Raw genomic sequence first — 19826 nt, forward strand, 5'->3', positions numbered from 1 at the left:
AACCTTCATGGCTAAATAGTTTAAGGCAAAATTATCCTTTCGTCCTGTGTCAGCAATGTCAGGAAAAGGGCTTTTACTGCCTAACAAGATAAATCCATTGGCACTTGGCACTGGCAGTCCATCCAAGAAATGCTGCACTGCATTGCTGCCGCTGAATTTGCTTTTCCTCTTCTGAACTGGGATCGTCATGGATTGGATGCCACTGCCTAGATTATTATCTTGGCACTTAGTGAGCACATTAACTGAAGGGACAACTGCAAACATGGCACTTTCAACCTGCTGAAACTGTAGTTGTGTCCCATGTTTCTGCCATGATGAGGTCCTGGGCCATTTTGTCTTACAAGGAGCCAGCTCAGTCCTGCCTGAGTAGCACTCACTAGACTGTCAGGATTTAAAATCAGATGAAAGAGAAGAAACACTTTAATACAGAGACACGACCAGGGAAAGAAGCTCTGTCGCTATTATAAAGATGTTAAAGGTTCCTGGTAAAACTGATAACATCTTTGCTTGGCATGAAGTCTTCATCAGTCCTGGATGGTAAATGAGAAACAGGAAACCTCACCGGCATTATTCCAGGTAAATCTATATCAGCAAACTCTGCTTTGTCCAGGTCACAGTGGAACAACTCAATACACCTGTGCATCCCCAGACTATCCTCAATTTCACCCTTCAGTCAGAGAAACTACCCAGGGAAACTCCGTATCAATTCCACAGCAATAAGGTAGCTTTGAATCAGAGCCTGCAGTAAGTCAATTTAAGCACAAATCCAGGGACAGGTTTATTTCAGCATTTGCATAACTATTTTTCCACCAGACCCCCACCCTTTTTCAGTGCAGAAAATGAATAATGCTGCAAGGTGAATTGTGCTTCCTGAATTGTTAAAGTTTTTATAATCTTCCTTATTCACTAATTAGCCTTGGGTTTTATTTAATAAACATTCAGAAGCAGTGCTGAATAGAAATATATTTTAGTTGATTTTCTCTGGGGTTTTTATGTTATTCTTACTGTAACTGGTGCTTCACAAATGCAGCTTTTTCTTCACAAGATTCCTGAGGCAAGTTAATATTAGTATCTTCATCTTGCAGATGAAGGACAGAAAGGTGGAGCAATTTAAGCAAGAACATTTCAAACATTTGCTATTTTTGGATACTTCTCTTGGGACACAAAGGCTTACTTGAAGGACTTGCTCTGCCTGGTTTCATGGTTTCATTTGGAGTGGGATGTACTTTCTTTCCACAGAGCAAATCACACATAGCTCAAGTCAGCACGGCAGAAATCAAAGGCTGGTACAAGCTACAGAGCAACTCCTCTCCAAGCAAACCAATTTGTCATCACTTGTCACATTCCCACCTTCCTTCTGTTCCCAGCCATATGTTCCCCTCCCCTTCCACCAGCACTGGCACCTGCCTGACTCCTTCTGTGAGCTCAGCCTGAGGAAAGGGAGAGAAATGTGTGATTACTTGTTGACAACAAGCTACAGAATCAGTTTTGTATTTGTAATAATCATAGACTCCTAGAATGGCTTGGCTTGGAAGGAACCTTAAAGATCATCTAATTCCAACACCCCTTCCATGGGTAGGGACATCTTCCACTAGACCAGGTTGCTTAGAGCTCCACCCTGGCCTTATAAAGTGTATTTATTTGCTATTACTGTGTGCTATTACTAATTCTAAAATAACTGTTTTATTTATGTGTAGTAAGGCATTAGCAATTACATTTCAATTTACTATTTATTTACATAATACCTAACAATCACAGAAGTTTATAAATATTCATCACTAATGATGGCAATACAATTTACATATAACTTATGCATATTGAAATGATATATTATCATATATTATTTATAAATTTTATTTTATAATACCAGAACCCCATAAAATTTCGATGGTACTGCGGAGGAGGGGGGAGCACCCACCCAGCACGGCAGCCCCTTGCACTGAACGGTTCACGGTTCGTCAAACAAATGACATGTTTAGGCATCAATGAAACACTAAGAAAACGCCTTTTACTTTCTCCTGACGGGACACCTTGGCCGACTCCCTTCTCCCGCTCCATCCCTCCCTGCTCCCGCCCACCCGCGGGCGGGGCGCGCCGGGGTCGCCGCGCGTGCGCGCCGGGGCCCACGTTGGGCTCCCGCGGGTTCCCGGGAGCCTTCCCCGGGAGCGATGTTCCGCCGTCCCCCGCGTAATTTCCGCGGCCGGCGGCGCGCAGCCTCCAGCGGCAGCAGCGAGGACGAGCCAGAGCCGGAGCCGGCCGCCGCCCCGTCCCCAGACTCCGGCGCCAGCTCGCCCTCGGAGCGGGACGCGGAGGCCGAGGGGGATCCCCCCGCGGGGCCCGGCGCGGAGGGGCCGCTGCCCGCGGAGGAGCCGGCGCGCAGCTCCCGCGGCCGGGCGCGCAGAGCAGGGGCGGGCACAGCCCCAGGGCAGCGCCGAACCGGGGCCGCAGCGGGGCCGGGCCGCGCCGGGAAGGAGCTGCTGAGCTTCGGCGGCGAGGAGGAACGGGAAGGTGAGGAGGGACCGTGTGTGTTTCTGTGTCCCGGAGGGCAGGGCCGGGAGCTCCGGGACAGGGCTGCCTTGGGCTCCCGCCTCAGCGAGCCCCGCGCCGGGCACCCTCCTGCCTCTGGCTGTAAACGTAGCCAGCGGTGCTGTGTCAGGGGAGGGCTTGCACGGTAAACCCATACTAAAGCGTGAGCTGGGCCTGGTTAGTCTGGAGAAGGCTGAGAGGGGTCTCATCACTCCATCTAAATATCTTAAACGCGGGTGCCCGGAAAATGGTGCCGGACTCTTTTCAGTGATGCCCAATTAAAACACAAGAAGTTCCACCTCAACCTGAGGAAGAACTTCTTTACCTTGAACGTGGCAGAGCACTGGAACAGCTGCCCAGGGAAGGGGTGGAGTCTCCCCCTCTGGAGACATTCCAAACCCACCTGGACATGTTCTGTGTTACCTGCTCCAGGTGACCCTGCCTTGGCAGGGTGTTGGATAAGGTGATCTCTAGAGGTCCCTGTCAACCCTAACAATTCTGTGATTCTGTGAAAAGTACTTTGACAATTTATGTCCATGTTCTTTTGGCTGGGAAACATTTGAAATCTTCTTACAGCTGGAGAAAACCAGAGAGAACAAGTACTGTGTGATGCCATGACTAGTTAATGATGAACAAGCTTAAATAAATGAAACCTAAGTGTTTAATTGACACTTCTGAGCTGTTACTGTTGTGGTTGATGGTAAGATGTGGCCACCTTGGTGGAGATAAGCTGCAAAGAGACCCTGCATTTCAGCAATGCAACATTGCTGTGTTGAGACAGCTGAGCTGCACAATTTTTAACTAAGTGGTGATGGATTATGAGTGATAAAGCCATAGTTATATTTAGAACTAATCCAGTCAGAACTGAAAGCCTGGATGTGGCCCTTAGTGCCATGGTCTTGTTGACATGTTGGTGTTTGGTCATAAGTTGGGCTTGATCTTAGAGGTCCTTTCCAACCTCATTGATTCTGTGATTCAGAAGTTATGCTGTACACACATAGAGATTACATGCACTTTTATATGTAGTACATACATATATATGTGTGTATATTGTTGGCTTTATTAATGTTACTCAGAATCATTTTGTTTTATCTGGTAGGTGAAGAGTTTTTTAAAGTTAAAAAGCCATCCTTCAATGAAGTAACCTTTAGAATTAAAAAGAGGGAAAGCCTATTGCCTGCACAGACAGAAGCTGAAGAAAGCAAAAGTAAGTCCTTTTTTTGGTTAAATATATTAAGAAGTGAAGAGTGATGTAAAAATACTGCTGTTAAGTGTTAATTGAACCCAGAATTATACTTACAGTGTTAGTTTACAGGTTTATAATTGTAATGTATTTGTGCTGAAATTATTTTCAGTTTGACCTTGGTAAAAGATTATCAGAACTTGGAGGCTGTTCTTGAGAAAACCTGATTATCCAGAACCATGTACTACATCAAAGTTAACAAAGTTCTGATAAGTTTATACCTCAACATCATATCGTTCAAACTATGGGCCAGGTATCCATTGCTTATTGCTGTCAAATTGCAGTTTGATCTGAGTATTGGCATTGAGGGAAAATGTGAGCTTAGTAGCATTTTGTTTGATGAAACTTAATGTAAGCATTATTAAATTGTGTGCTCTTAGAGCATTTAAATATTTTAATTGAATGCAGTCAATAGCTTTGATTATTCTGGTAGTATCCCTAGTTTCATTGAACTATAGACAGTGGCCCAGAGAGGCTCTGGACTCCCCATCCCTGGAAGTGTTCAAGGCCAGGTTGGATGGAGCCCTGAGCACCTAGTCTAGTGGAAGGTGTCCCTGCCCATGGAAGGAGGGTTGGAACGGGATGATCTTTAAGGTCCCTTCCAACCCAAGCCATTCTGTAGTAAGTTTCCTGTTGGAATATTTGGAGTTTGTGTGTTTTAGAAACAAATGTGTCTGAAAGTTCTCTTTACGTATTCCCCTTTTGACACCTCTGTCAATTCACAGATATAGCATATTTGCTAATGTTAGATAAAAAAAAATTAGACTGAAGAATAATTCCCTTTGAGGTTATGATTCAGATGAGATGGTAAATTTTCTTAGTAACTTCTTATAAAAGCATATCATATTCTTATAAAAGGTGGTACATTCTGTTGTTCAGTAATCTGATGATGTACTGAAAGTATAGTGGCAGATGAAGAGAAATAAATATTTTAAAACAATTTGATAATAACTGGAGACAAGATAGATATAAGTTTATAGTTTAACTAAGAGCTCCCTCATTGTTAATGCTTTAAAAAAGTGCTTTCTAAATGCAGTTTTTCAAGTCAAGAATCCAAATATGCTGTAAGCAATCAGAATATTAATTAGTTATTATCTGGGAGTTGATCTCATTGCTTTTGTGCATGTAAATATGCTCTGTGTCTCAGAAGGACTCGTAGTCTTTCTATGGGAAGCATCATCAAAGATGCTTTTATTCAATACAAGAACTGGCTTGTAAGTGACTGTTTGGAATGATACAATTTGGTATGTTTTGATGGGAACAGGTGGAGATAGACAAGTGACCAGCCTTTGCTGCAGCAAGGCATAAATAATTTCTGGTAACCAGTTATGGCACATCACATTCCAGCAGCTGAAACTGAAATAATGGATCATACTTTTTTCCCCCCTAATACAGAAATCTGTCAGTTGGAGCCTGGAACTGGCGACACCAAAGGCACTTGTGAAGAGCAGGAGGAGGAGAATGAGGATGAAACTTATTCTTCACTGAATGAAGACTACAACAGCTCAGACTCTGAAAATGAATCCAGCTCTCCACAGAGGAGAAAGGATTTATCACCACGTTAGTTCCCTTTTTTTTTAAGAAAGCTATTTTAGAACATTCTGTGTTTGAAGTACATGACGAGCAAGATAAGTCCTACTCAGCTTAAACCACCTAAGGTATAGGCATCAGTTTATCCTGAGTCAGGCCTACCCTTCTGGAAGAATAGCGATGGTTCCCCTGTATTTTTAGTTGCAAACATTTGTTGTCTTCCTGTGCTAGTTTTGGAAATGGATCAGAAGTTATGAGCATTGGTTATAGAAGAAAGGCAGCAGAAAATTCCTCTTTAGTGATGCACAGTTCCCTTCATGAGGTGAAAATAAAACCTCACTCCGAGGCTGATTTGTAAACTCTGGATTCCTTTGTAAGCTCACTGAGTTACCTAACCCTGATCTTTTAGGGAGACAGAAAAACAGAGGACAGGCTAACACCGATTTATTTAAAAGAAAAATGTCTGAGCTTTGTTTTTGGAATGAGCGCTACTTTTTAAGGATGCATTTTCCATTTCCTTGAATTCAGTGTGGTAGAAAACCATTTTGTGTCCTGTATCCAAAATGGTACAGTGGTGCTGAACAGTTGTGATGATTGGCATTAGGTGTAGAGTGTTGCTTTTAGTCTTTTGCTTAGATTTTCTCTCTCTTTCAAGCAGGCGATATCCCCAGTGCAGCTCACATTGAGGCTGCTCGGAGGAAGCGTCACTTAGCCAGGACAGAGGCTGATTATCTTCCCCTGGATGTGTCAAACAGTCCTCTGGTCCCTCAGAGAAGAGGAAATAGTGATTTAGACAGTGAAGATGAGTCTGAAACAACAAATCTCGATTTTGCTCCTAAAATGAGAACTCTTAGGCAGAGGATGACTGAAGATATGGGTGAGTTTGTGTTGTTTCTCCCAGAGGCTTTGTTTTACCGTCTGGAACCATGTGGGATTTGTCCAGTAAGGAGTGAGGCTTTGGTCCTTATTGCTCTTGGAAAAAGTCTGTACAGTTGGTACTTGAGGTTTATATGGGTCATTAACCTGGTTCAGGTCTCACTTGTGGGGGTACAGGATACTTTGAGAAACATTAAAAAAATTATTTTTGGCCTTGTTGACTGCAAAAAGAATGGCCTTGTAGAAGGCACATTTACTGTGAATAAAATTACTGTAAGTTCTGCCTCCTGCTTCTGGTCTGGTCTTCTAAGTGCTCTCCCTGCACTGACATTATAACTTGTTTTGAAAAATGAAAAACAAACAAACAAAACAGTATTCCAGCCCTCCAGAAGTAAACAAACGTACTGCGTGCACAACATAATTGGCTTTTCCACTGCTTTTATTCTCTTAGAGCTTCTTATGGTGTTGTTTATGAAGCGCAGGTTTACTTTATTATTTGAATAAGGGCTATAAGGAATGTATAACTATGAGCAGAATCTGCCATTCAAATTAATGCTAATGAGATTTTTGTATCTGTAGTAGAGTGTATGTTTTGGAACGCTCAGGGGTTTGTTGGGTGTAATGTCAGTGTCTATACTTATACTGTTGTTTGCATGTATTATACACAGCTTTGCTTTGAGACATAAAAACAAGATGTTTATGTGCCTCCTACTGCAGTAGTAGTTGTCTGAGAAATAGTTGGGGAAATTAATGTTAGTGTGACTTCTACAAATCCCAGTAGCCTTTTCCAAGCCTTCCTTGCCTTTCAGTTTTGAAGTCCTCCATCTGCAGGTTTTTCATCTGCTATTTTTTGGGTGTATCCATTCTCAGTAGTGGTTGGGAGACCCATTGTTGCTTTAGATGGAGGAGAACACGAGACGGGAAAAAATAAAGGGCGTAGTTCCATCTAATAATGATTGTTTTAACTTCCAGTGTCTGTGGGTGATGGATCAAGTGATGATGAAGCCAAGTGGGAAGAACAGCAGATAAAGAAAGCTGTTAAACTTTCTCAGGTGACACATGCTTTCCTAACCACTGGAAGTTGCTTTTTGCTCATAGGCAAGAGAGCTTGTCTGGGGAACTGTTATATGTCCTTCCTGCCCTCTCATTAGAAAGGATTTTAGGAAATTATTCCCTGATTCTTTAGGGAAAGGATGATTAGAAAGATGGGAAGATCATAATGAAAATCTATAATCTCTGTCTGGCTGTTGAGGAGCAACATGGTGGTGTCAGCCCCAAAGGCAGGTACCTGTTGTGATAAGAGATCACAAGAAGCAGAGAAGAAAATTCTGATCTCTCTGCCATGCAAGGGGTCTTGAAAGCAAGAATATGCAAGTAATACAAATGTTGCAAGGTCACAAAGCAAAAATTACTCTTTTAATCTGCTAAATTTCTGTTGAATGTCAATCTGAGAGGTGTCTCCACAGTTCAGCAGAATGCTGTCTTTTTCCCAGTAAGTAACTGGCAAAAATAAAATGTATTCTGATGTGCTGGGAGTTTTGTTTCTCACTTGGATCACTTACTCTGGATCAGTCTAGGAGCATCTGAATAACCAGCTCTTTATCAGAATTGACAGCTGTAGAAATTTTTCCAATTTGGGGAGTACAGGAGTGGGAGAAGATTACATCTTTCTGAGACTGGTGTTCAAATCCAGTAGGATATGTGTTCTTAGGTCCTCATACTCTACTTGTTTATGGAAAAGTTAATTCTGCTCTTCAGGAAACAGCAGCAATTTTTAGCAGTAGACCTTGTTAGTTATGGACCTCATGCTTGAGTTGGTTGGGTTTTGTCTAGACATTTTTGTGATTGAAATATGTATCTATATCAGTTGTCCAGTATTCAAATGATGTCTTGTTGATCTGTAGAGTTGCAAAGGGAGAAATGGTGTAAGTGGTGTGTTAAAAATTGACACTTAATTCTTGTAGGAAATTTGTGATGATGCCTCTGTGCGTAAATATGAACCAGCCAAACCCAAATTTGATACCTCTGTTTCTCTACCACCTGTGAATTTGGAAATTGTGAAGAAGCGACTGACTGAAAGGTAACTCCTTAACTTATGAGTTGTCTGAGTTTTTGTCACAGAATGAGACAATAGCTTCAAAGTCTTATTCTTTTTTCCAGAGTATTGGGCTTTTGTTGGGTTGTTCTCGTGTGTAATGATGTCTAATGGAGTACCACAAATTTTTTACTTTACGTGGCAATGCTTTGTTTTAGGGGAGCATTTGGACTTTCCAAGACTGTTTTTGTCCACTTGAACTTTAGGAAGTAAATTTTATTTATTTGGCAGCAGCTTTTTATGCTTGCTGGCAGTTCTTGATAGGAGCCTTGGCTCGATGTTTCATTTGCCCAGCAAGCAGAACTTCACTGCGGGCAGGTGGAGCTGGCACTCCCACCCCTCCTATGGTAATTCTTAGACCAGCTGCAAAAATAACCCAGTATTTCCTAAAGCAGCCTAAGTTCTCTACAGGCTGTTCAGAACGTGCCTGGATCTTTTTCTTTAGTTGTGTGCCAGGCTGTGACTTTACTTGAGCGGCTCAGCTGCTGTGTGGGCAGCTGAAGTGTCCTGGGTTGGATGTGGGAACCTCCTAGAGGGCATGTGGGAAGGACAGCTGGGGTCAGGCATCCCAAGGTAAGCCATCCTGTCATCCCTCCCAGCACTGGGAAGCAGCTGTTCAGATAAGTTTAGACAAGTAACTTAATACAACTGAAACATAAATTGTGCTGTGAACTTGCACCAGGCTCTCTCTGGATATGCATTGCTTTGTACAGACCATCATTGATGCATTTGTTTAGAGAATTGAAGCTAAGTTGGACTAAATATTTTTTGAACTTGTATGCTTTCTTAGCTTTAATTATCTGAAGGGAATTGAGTTAACTGAAGTAGGAATTTATGTACAGATTTATGTACAAATAAGGAAAATAAGAATACAACTGTCAAAAGTGGGAAACCTGTCTGGAAAACAGCAAGAAGAGGAAGGGGAACCTGTTTGGTGTAAACTTTGTAGATGTTTTTAACATAATAAGTGCTGAAATTCTTTTTTCTTTTTAATTTGTAGCACAGTAGAATGCAATAGCTTAGTCCAGCTATTTTCTTTGGGAAGCGTTCAGTTCAGGGAGGTGAAGTAAGTTGTGGTCTTTGTCTTGATTTTGTTACAGGCTTGCTCAAGCTGAGCAAACACTTGGGATGTGTAAGGAGGGAAGGGGTAAAAAAGAGAGGAAGCAGAGTTGTAGTATATGTGAATGTTAGTGTGCTACCTGTCTAATAGTGACAGCTGTAGACCGAAGTTTTTGGATTTTATCATATACTAGTAAGAGTTCTCAGTTGGTTTGTATTTAATAGTGAGCACACTGTGAATGCTTACAGGTACTGCTGTCCATGCAACTTGTGTTACACTGGTATGGACATGTTGATGTGAGCTGTAGTTCTCCCCAGATTATGTTGGGTAAAATCTATTTAATAATCACATAATTTGGCTTTTTTGTTTTTCGGAAGTGTGGTGTATTGAGGAGTCCAGGTAAAATATCAGTGGTGCTTTCAAAACCAGCACCACATAAATGACATTTGGGTCTCCAAAGCATGATGTTTGTCCACAGCCTGTGCTTCTGCAAATGTTGGCATGGGTAAATCTTTCAGTGCTGTTCAGGTCAAATGCAAGTGCTATTATTAGCACAGGCAAAGATTTTTTATGTGATTATAATGGGAAAAATGTTTTGGAATGGATCAGCTGTTAAGTTGGCAATGGTTCTGATTGCCTGGCTTTCTCTCTTTTAGGATCACATCCTTACAGGATGTGCACCGTGCCCACCAGAGAGAGTATGAAAAATATATGGAGGATATTGAGAGCTCGAAGATGTCTGTCCAGGAATTAGAGAAGTCTTCAGAAGCAGCTCTGAATTACAAATTCTACAGGGCCATGAAAACATATGTAGAAAACTTGATAAACTGTTTGAATGAAAAAGTATGTATATTTTCCTCCTTTTTTTTTGAGATGATAAAGGTATATTCTGTCTATGAAAAATGAGGAATACCACCCAGTTAAAAATCAGTTCTATCAGAATCAAATTTAATCTTGTGTCACTTTGCAGTTGTGAATTTCTTCAGGTAACTCTAAAGAGAAGAGATGTTAGTTAGTGAATACATTTTCTTCAATGGCTAGTGCCTCAAAAGCAAACTGACAGAAAACAAGGGACACCAATATTGTCCTGGTGAACCCTTTTGTATGAAATTGTTACCTTGATGAGTAACTGGCTTTTGGTTTGTGTTTTCAGCCTTATAAAAGAAGCCTGAAAAACTCCAGTGACCAGTAACTTACTTGTCAATCTATGATACTTCTCTTCTAATTTCTCAGCTATATGAAAAACCCATGGAAATTGGTTTTTGTTCGTGCTTATGAGATTTAAATCAATTGAAAACCTGATTAGTGTTTACTGTATTTCAGCTGAAGGACATTAATGAACTGGAATGGGCTGTACATGCACTTCTTCAGCAACGAGCCTTGAGAGTATCGAAGCGAAGGCAAGAGGAGCTGAAAAATGAATCTGCTTATGTTCAGCATCTGACAAGTGAGTATGAAGTTCAGATTTTCAGTGAGAAAATAACTTCTGTCTTCGAACAGAAATAGTTAATTTTTGGGTTGATTTTAAATTTCACCTTTGCTCTCCTTTCCCCTTCCCATTGTCAGTAGGTGTGTTCTGCTGTACCTCATTCAAAATTCTTACCTTGGTAATGCCCATGATACTGTTTTTCTCTGGTTTAATTTCTCTGAATATAACATGACCAAGTACATTGTCAATTTTTAGTTGTTCAACTCAGCAATTTCCCATCAATTTTTAAAAGAGAAATGGGAGTCAGTTTTCCAAGAGGTCTCAAGTTGGAGAATTCTTGCTTATTATATTCTGTCAATATCTGAAAAATCATTTTTACCTGAGAGTGTCTGTAAGGCTATGTATGTGCTCAAATTGGAGATTTCAAACCAGGAGGTGACACACGTGTGGCAAAGCATGAAGAGAGAAGCCACTTTGTGTAAGGGTTTTATCTAAAAGAAAACTGTGTTTCAGTCACTGCAGGAAAAATTAGTACAGTTTTCTCAGCTCATAGTTTCTTTCCGCTCCAATGTATTGTTTGTATGCTGTGTGAATCTCTAGCTGCTGCTATTTAAAAAACCCAAACAAACCAGACCTCCAAAACCAAACTCTTTAAAACTGTTTAGGAAAAGCTGAGAGCAATATGCTCGGAGCTGCTGGGAACAGATGGAGGCCAGATGCACTGGATCCTGGTAAATACTAAATCATATGGGTTCAGTCTTCTCACTTCAGGGGATAAACTGCTGATGAGAGAAAGTAGCAGATCTGGATGGTTTTGTAAAATGGTGTAGCATACTGACAGCAGGTGTAAGGAGAAAAGGGTAATAATGCCATAGCAAGAGTTGCTATTAAAATGATTTTACCTCCAGCTCATTACAAATGAGACTGTGGTTGCACGTTTAGCAGCACACAGCACTGTTTTTTATGTTCCTAGTTGTATTTAATAGAGTGGAAAGGCTGTTTTTGCTTACATGATAGTACTTCAGTAGTAGTACACCCTTTTTCTTTGGCATGTTTTGCATGTATAAGCCACTTATTAGTGCTACAAGGAATTTACTCTGGATTAACTCTGGATACTGTTAGAATTTTGATTAGGTTTGTGCTTTTGTTGGCTATTTTCTAAATTTAAAAAACCGAAACAACAAAACAATAGGAGGAGATTCTTTGTTTCCTGTTTGAAAACAAAACAGGAACTGTAAAAATGTACCACTTTATTTTTGGCTGTTTCTGTCTTCTCATAGGTGGGAATGACAAACCAACAAAAAGTAGATTGGAAGGTGATGAGAAGACCCAGATTCTGGAAATGTGTGAGCATCGAAGGTAACTGTTAAGTAGAGGTGCACTTAACTCTGATAAATGTGCTGTGCACTGATGTCCTGTCATTCCTGCAGTCATGAATGTAAACCTGGAGGATTACTAAATGAGATTGCACTAAAAATATTTCAGTTTTTGCTTTCCAAAACTTGAAGTACTTGGAAGCCATCTATGTGTTAATGTCATTCTCTTCGTGTTGATTTGAAACTGAATGCTAATAGAGCTGGATATTTTAAATTAAAATGACTTAAGTGAGACAAAACTATGAGGGGAGCTTTTTTCTTCCTATTTTAATTAATAATGGGAACTTTCACAGAAATATATTTTTGTATTACTGTATAAATAGCAAAATTGGGCAGAATTGTTTCTGCTGGAGAGGTGGTGGTGAGTGAAGCAAATCAACCTCTAGCCCCCAGGTCTGCTATCAGTGTAGGTCAGACAGACGGTACATTTTGGATGTTCAGAGATTGGTACCATTTTTTTTTATATTATTGGGAGCTTTGAAAGTTTTACAGTTGCAGTGGTAACTAACTCATAACTGTACTTGGAAGCAGCAAGTACCTTGGAATTGTAATGGATGTAAAGTGATATAGTAATACCAACTTCCACTCAAAGCAGTTAACTTTTATTGCTAATTGATGTAAATAACTATTTAAAAGTATTTATGCAATATCACTTCCATATCATGTATCATCTTTCTGTTGTAGAAATTCAAGCCATTGATTTTGCAGCCTGTTTTTCTTGATGCCGTGGTACAATAGTTTTTAGAACCCCACTGGCACATGGGGGCTATCACCTCTTTCATGTACGTTGTTGAACAAGTGATCCAGGACTGACAGGACAGTCTGAGGTCTCAGTTGTTTACTACACGCTAAACTATCAGACAGGATCCAGTTCCATGCCAGATGCTTGGTGTTGCAGATGGGATGAGTTGTTTGCCTCATCAGTGGGAATGAGGTGAAGGGAAGGTTTTTGCATAGCTTGTGGGAGAGGTCAGAGATGTTGCTCTAAGCCCTTGGATTTCAGTTCCCAAATCCCCTTCTCCTTCCACAGTTCAGGAGTCCTTTTGGTTTTGTAGTTACTGTTGCTCCGCCCGTTGCCTCTCCTTAGGCTGTTGTTCTCATGGCTTGTTTTAAGTACATTTTTTGGAGTTGGATTATTTTTCTTTAAGCTTTCTCCTGCACACACAGGAGAGGATAACTCATCTGAGTTCATTCCAAAATGCAGGACTTGCAGGCGGCAGGCGAGGGAACAATCAGGAGAAGGAGATCACCACGAGGGCTTGTCGAGTGACGAGGAGCTGACTCCCACAGAGGTGGATGAGTTCCAGAAGAGCAAAGGTTGGTGACAGTCCTAATGTAATGTCCTAGAACAAGATCTCTTGCTGATACTTCTTTAATGATTTTCTTTTTAAGGAAGGGTAGAGGAATACTTCAATTGAGTTCCATGTTTTTAGTTGCACACTGTAGGAAAAAAATGTACCGAGGCAGTTCTGGCTAATGACTTGGGAAGAATAAATGAATGGTTGTAGATTTCTTTTGGTGTCAGTTATGTGGTGGCAGCATTATGCATGGCTTTTTAAACTAGAGGTAAGATCTGTCAGATTATGCCAAAGCTGATCTGACAGTACTCAGTGCAGTGCTGCAACTTGTTTCATAAAGGCAATTTATTTCCTGAAGCTAGAGAGTGAGTTAAAGGTTGGTGTTTTAATTATCTTGAGTGAATAGATGAAGAGGAGTAGGGAAAGGCATAATACATTTTCTTCACATAACAGCAGAAGGGTTTTCATGCCTGAAATTTTATCATTCTGGAATAAAGTTTGAAACATTAGTGCTTTTATAAATCTGTGAAATAGATAATGAAGAAACTTGCCTTTCCTTGGTCTTCTGACACCATTTTTTTCTAAAACTGGGTTTTCCTGGGAGCTGTTTTTAAACCATTTCAATGTCAGATGTGTCAAAGACAATTAACAAATGCAATTCTCATAAAAATATCTCTTATGTCCTATAGATGCATAAACTCTTTAGCTTATGCCTCAATAAGTTCTGTGATTGTTTCTTTTTATTCCCAATGAATATTATCCATAGATAACGTTTTAGAGGATAGTAGGAAAATCTTTGAAGATGTACATGCAGATTTTTGTGACATCAGAAAAATCCTGTTGAAATTCCAGGAATGGAAAGAGAAGTTTCCTGACTCCTACTGTGATGCTTACATCAGTTTCTGCCTGCCTAAGCTATTAAATCCATTGATCAGAGTTCAATTAATAAGTTGGAATCCTCTTGAGGTAGGTGCATCAGCTGACATTTTTGTTAAAAATTCTGTGTTTGTGTATTATGTATTAATTTGAAAAATGATTTTTTTCCCCTATACATAGCACAATGCATTAGAAATTAAGAAAGCTACTGTGTTGTCTCAAAAAATTGAAGCACATGGAATCTTCTTAACTTTTCCCTTTTACCTCCAGCCCCTTTTGCAACACCACCTGTAAAAACAGTTCTCTCTTTTGGAGACACTTGAACAATCCCACCCATTAAATTCTAACTTTAAATCTAGTTTTGCTGGTTTGCTGTGTTGGCCCATTCAGTGATGAGGGTGGATCTGAAATCAAGTGGGAATCTGGGGTGTCATTGGATAGAGCTTTTCTCTTAATGCTGACCAGCTGAACAACTAACAGGAGTCATCTTTCAGCAGAATTTTACAGAGCTGGAAGAGATGCCCTGGTTCAGAGCTATAGAAGAATTCAGTGATGCAGAAAATGTATCTGAATCAAAAAGGGATGATGATCATGATAAAGAAGTTTTGCCTAGAGTGATTGAAAAAACTATCCTTCCTAAAATTACAGGTATGATAAGATTGTATCGAAAATGTTCACTGCAGCTATGCAATCAAACCTTAAATAAAAATTATAATATCAAATAATGTTGGTGATATCACAGTTCTCCAAGATGTAGTGATTACATAGTTCCACAGAGTGAGGCTAAGGTGGCCTCTTTAAAATTACTGTGAGAGGCTGAGCTTTTTATATGTTTACCTCTGTTACATTGTAATGGCTTGAAACTAGGACAGATAAGTACTTGCATATTATGAATGAAATAAATTCCTATTTTTTTTTTCAGCATTTGTGAAGAGTGTGTGGGATCCTTTATCTACTTCACAGACAAAGAACCTTGTACAGCTTTGCAATAACATCTTTGGAAGACAAATCCTTTCCAAAAATGAATCCAGTCGAGCAAGAGAGGTAAAAGCTCCTGTGGTAGTGAGAAAGGGGAACTTCACCCACTCCGTGTAATTTTGTGTGTGTTCCTATGGGCACTGAGAACATTGTCCTGAAGTTCTTTGGTTCTGATTACTTTTTTGTTTTGTCACTTAGTATTAAGATGACTTAACAGTTAAACTTCCAGCTCTCTGATGCTCTCATTGTTGAAGATGATGAGGCAGAAATTAGCTCCTTTTCGTAGAAAAATTCTGCCTGTATCTATCCAGAATCTGTTTCTAGATCTAATCTTTCTTCACTGCAATAACAATGATTTGCATTAATTATCTTTCCAAATTTGAGCTTTAACTGCTTGTAATACTTCAGTGGTCCATTCCTTAAGCTTTTATTTATACAGTAAGCTTAGAATTTTAAAACCTGAGAATCCCCAAAGGTTGGTTAATTGGTGAGGAGAAAAACTACTATGTAATCCTAGAAATCCTTTAATAATTACTCTTATATACAGTCACTCTAGCAGGCCCTTCTTAGCCTGATTCTGGGTTTATTCTGATGTAAATCAGGAGTTTTATCTAGTGGAAATGGGGTGGATTAACTGGTGAAATGGGATAGATGTTTGAGCCCTGAATATGAAAAGAAATATTTTAAAGAAAATGTTTATGCCTTGCAAAATTTGCTGTTTTGAAATCATGGCTTAAAGGCAAGAGATACAATTGATCTTAGCCAGAACTTAAAATAAATAAATAGGCTTCAAAAAAAAGGTTGGTGGCAATCTCTGGCACCTGAAAACATGTTGCCCTAAAATGCATACTATCCTAGCTATGGTGATTTTTTTTTTACATAGAATTTAACATCTTTTAATGGAGATCCCATGTGTATAACTTAGTTTGGTTTTAATATGTACAGTTTTCCTGCTGCACTGCAGATTAACATGCAAAAAAAAGCCTCACTTAGGGATATAAGGGATATAGCAAAACCCTCTAGGCTAAGCCTATAGATAATTACAGCTGTGATTTGTCTGCTGTTTCTATTTTTTATTCAGGATCTCAATGTGTGTTATATACAAATGGCAGCTGCACTTATCTCTAAGGTATCAGACCTCTGGGTGAACTAAATAACCATTGCAGTTGTTACAAATGGAATATGAAGTCTTTCTTCTGAGGACACATTATAATTCTTTTTTAATAGGATTTGATGAACACAATTGTCCTAAGGATGAAGAAATCTGTAGAGGAAGATGTCTTTATTCCTCTTTATCCAAAAAGGTAAGCAGACCCTGTGACTCTCCTAAATTTGTATTTTTTTTTAGTTCCTCTACCCTTCTCCCCTATAGATGTAAAAGAAATATTGTAGATATCCATAGCTGAGAGATCAGATGTCTGTTTATCTTCTTTTAAATCAAACAAAAAATAATCCTTATTTTAACTTTCTTCCCATGACCAGCACTGTGGAAGACAAGTCATCACTACATTCAAAATTTCAAGAAAGACGGTTTTGGTCAGCTGTTAAGGTAGAGAAAAATAGGGCTGGTTTTGTTCTGTTTGTTTTCTTTGAAATTCATTTCACTGAAAACATTAAAACCCCAGACAATATTCCAGTTTCCCTGCTATTCATTTTGCCTGTCCTCCTCCTTGACTCAGAGCAGGTTAATTTTCAGGTAACTTAACCTCAGGGTATTTTACCTTTCACAGACATAGCCTTACACCACACTCAGAAATGACATTTGTAAGGATTTATAGTGATAGAGGCAACAGAAAAAACCCATTACATAATAATACTGACATGAACTACAAAAAAATCTTTGTGGTGCCACAAACTGTAACATCATGATGTTATGAGGGACTGTGTGTAGTCTTGTCCTGAGCAGATGTAGTGACTTTTTCACTTCTGTCTTGGATTCTCTGACAGTTTTAGTTGCCTTCTGTACTTAGCAAATTATTAAACCTCGTAGAAGGGTAAAATGCTCTTCCCTGCCTTGGGAGGTCATACATACACATATACAGGTGTATATATACATATATAGAGATGCACTTTTAAAATTAATTAGGTTATTTACTATATGCAGTAAATTATTAGTGGCTAACTGCCCAGAAGTTTGGAGAGTGTAAATCCTGGGGTCTGAGTACTTGAATTGGGTGCACATATTATCTTTTTATCTCTGTCTTGCATGAAACTTTTAATATTTTTAGCTCACAGCCACCAGTTATGCAGATTCTTTGTTTCTTCATTATTGCAGCTGCTCTCCAATGTTGTTCTTTGGGATGGGATCATCCAGGAAGACAAAGTCCGTGATTTGGGACTGAACAAGTTGCTGAATCGTTACCTTCTCCTGAACATCCTAAACACACCTCTAGGGCTGGATAATATAGAAAAGTGTAATAAGGTAAAAGATAACGCTCATTGGAAGAGGGTGTATGCTAAAAGCCTTTTGTTCTTCATTAGTAGGGGTCAAAACTGAAGATAAAACATTAAAAAAAATAAAATTTAAACATTTAAAATCTGTTTTATTGTCTTTTTTAACAACCTTGCTGCATAAGAGCATTTTAGAGAAAATTCTGGTCTGTCGGTTCTTAAGCGTGGAGAGAGTTCTTAAACTTGGAGAAATAATGCTCATTTGAAAGAAAAAGCACAGTAATAAGCTAAACTTGCCAGAAGGTTCCTGTCAGAAGTGATGTGTCTTGGTTAAATTGAAATGCTTGTTAAACTTTTTCCAAATATTTATGGTATCAACAGGTGGTTGCATGCCTCCCAGAAAGATGGTTCCAAGATCTCAAGGGAGGATCGACTCTCCCTGAATTACTGAACTTCAGCCAGCACTTGCTGCAATGTGCCCGTGTGCTACACAAGGACAATCACAGGTAATGGATGAGGCTGTCCTTGGGATTCCCCAAATACTTTGTGTTAAGAACTTTTTAAATTCTGTAAATATCATATATTTAGCACTTTAAAGTATGTTCATGTCATATATATATATTTATATCTAAAACGGAAGATGGAGTCTAATGTGAAGGAGCATTTCAGCAGTCCTTGTTTACTGTGAGCATTTGAGGTGGTTGATGATGCATGCTTTTAATGAGTAGCCAAGAGTAGCCAAGGTCATGAAACAAAAATGGTACTTAAGTCAGGTTCATAGAAGTGCTGCTATAATTTTTTTTTCTTTTATTCTTAAATAGTGATGAAATAAAAGAAGTTCTTCTCCTGCTGGTGAAAATTGGAGCTCTGCATATCGTAGAAGGCTTCATGGAAGAGCATGAACTTGAACACCTTAAACCAATGATTAGGAAATAGAAATTTTTGACACAATGCTTACATTACTGAAACAAGCCTGGTATTCACACTAAACCAGTTCTAGTATGAAATTGGATTAGTGGATCCTGCCTACTCAAAGAGGTAGTGGTAATCACTGTCTGGGTGTTAAATACTTGAGGTGTTTTTTCCAATGTCTTTTACTGCCATCTACTCCTAGATTAGGGAGTATTTAGAAGTTGCAGCTGTCAAAGCAATGGTTCAGGCATTCTAAAATGTGTGACAGTGCTTTACTGCTGTATCCTTCTTGGAAGGAATCCTGCAAACAGAAAGTGCCTGTGAACTTTTATCACTGCTAGCCAGTAAACAACTTGACGAGTTATTTTCAGTATTAATTGCTGAGTATCATTCTGACTCAGCAGTCACTGAGCTCCTCTGACTTGTGGTCCACAGTGGTTTTTGGTAAGGTTATTGTTAAACCATTCCCAGTGAAAAAGAGTTCATGATGCTGCTGATACAGAAACAAGGGGAGTCAGTGTGCAGGTAAGGAGTCAGGATTTCCATCACAGCCATGGTGATGATGAGAAGAATAGAACAGCTTCAGTTTCTTTCTAGTAACTGGAATTCCAGAAATCTCCCATTGCTTCCCAGTAAGCTCTACAGAGCTCTACTTCTTCATATCCTTATTAGATTTCTAATGTTTTCTAATTTTGTATATTTGCAATAAATACTGTTAGAGAATAACAAGGATGTTTCATTGTAAAAACTGTAGCGCATCACAGAATCTGTATGTTTGTGACTATTTCTCCAAAATCTTCTGGGACTAGAATTTAACTCTAGCAGACTTAATCCCTATGCTTTCTTTTTATATTTTTTAAGTTAAAAAAATATTTTTGTAAACTATTTTAATTGTAAATAGCTTTGATCAGTATTACAGACAAAAGATTAAAAATAATTTGTTTTATTTTGAAAATAAAATACTGTGGTAATGACTCTTCAATTCCTTAACATGTGACAAAAATGTTATTAAGATGTACGAAGAAAAAAACCCTCCAGCTCCATTAACCTTTAGTAGCTTTAGGATTTATGTTATAAATACTGCTTTCTAATAATCAATTTCTGTTGCTTTTCCTCTCAGAATGCCAACAAAAATGCAACTGCTCATCAGCAATCCCCACAAGCTCGTGATCTCATTGCTTTTCTCTTGTTCTGCTTTGTCTCATCCCAGCTTGTCTCTAGCACCAGCCTTGTGCT

General features: G+C 39.3%; 1 protein-coding gene across 4 annotated transcripts; it reads left to right on the forward strand.

Moving 5' to 3' along the window:
* Window positions 1-2100: 2100 nt before the first annotated feature.
* Window positions 2101-19688, forward strand: GCFC2 (GC-rich sequence DNA-binding factor 2). 4 transcript variants are annotated; one of them, XM_039569402.1, is made up of 18 exons: window positions 2101-2508; window positions 3626-3733; window positions 5165-5329; window positions 5955-6176; window positions 7148-7227; window positions 8140-8255; window positions 9987-10173; window positions 10654-10777; window positions 12040-12118; window positions 13340-13452; window positions 14200-14399; window positions 14804-14957; window positions 15232-15353; window positions 16515-16591; window positions 16770-16836; window positions 17563-17709; window positions 18060-18184; window positions 18500-19688. In XM_039569402.1, the coding sequence occupies exons 1-18, from the start codon at window positions 2169-2171 to the stop codon at window positions 18612-18614; spliced, it is 2541 nt and encodes an 846-aa protein (XP_039425336.1). In that variant the 5' UTR covers window positions 2101-2168; the 3' UTR covers window positions 18615-19688. The 4 variants fall into 4 exon arrangements, with proteins under 4 accessions (XP_039425336.1, XP_020439768.2, XP_039425337.1 ...); XM_020584179.2 differs by having other exon boundaries at window positions 14807-14957; XM_039569403.1 differs by having other exon boundaries at window positions 5958-6176.
* The last annotated feature ends 138 nt before the right edge of the window (window positions 19689-19826 follow it).

This window comes from Corvus cornix, chromosome 3 (assembly GCF_000738735.6).
Source record: "Corvus cornix cornix isolate S_Up_H32 chromosome 3, ASM73873v5, whole genome shotgun sequence".
Lineage (NCBI taxonomy): Eukaryota > Metazoa > Chordata > Aves > Passeriformes > Corvidae > Corvus > Corvus cornix.

What these genes read in the sequence shown, in the direction of transcription:
- GCFC2 (XM_039569402.1), top strand. Translation starts at nt 2,169, where the DNA reads ATGTTCCGCCGTCCCCCGCGTAATTTCCGCGGCCGGCGGCGCGCAGCC. An exon ending in CGGCGAGGAGGAACGGGAAG is followed by an intron (nt 2,509 to 3,625) that starts GTGAGGAGGGAC and finishes TTTATCTGGTAG; the next exon opens with GTGAAGAGTTTTTTAAAGTT. An exon ending in TGAGTTCCAGAAGAGCAAAG is followed by an intron (nt 13,453 to 14,199) that starts GTTGGTGACAGT and finishes TATTATCCATAG; the next exon opens with ATAACGTTTTAGAGGATAGT.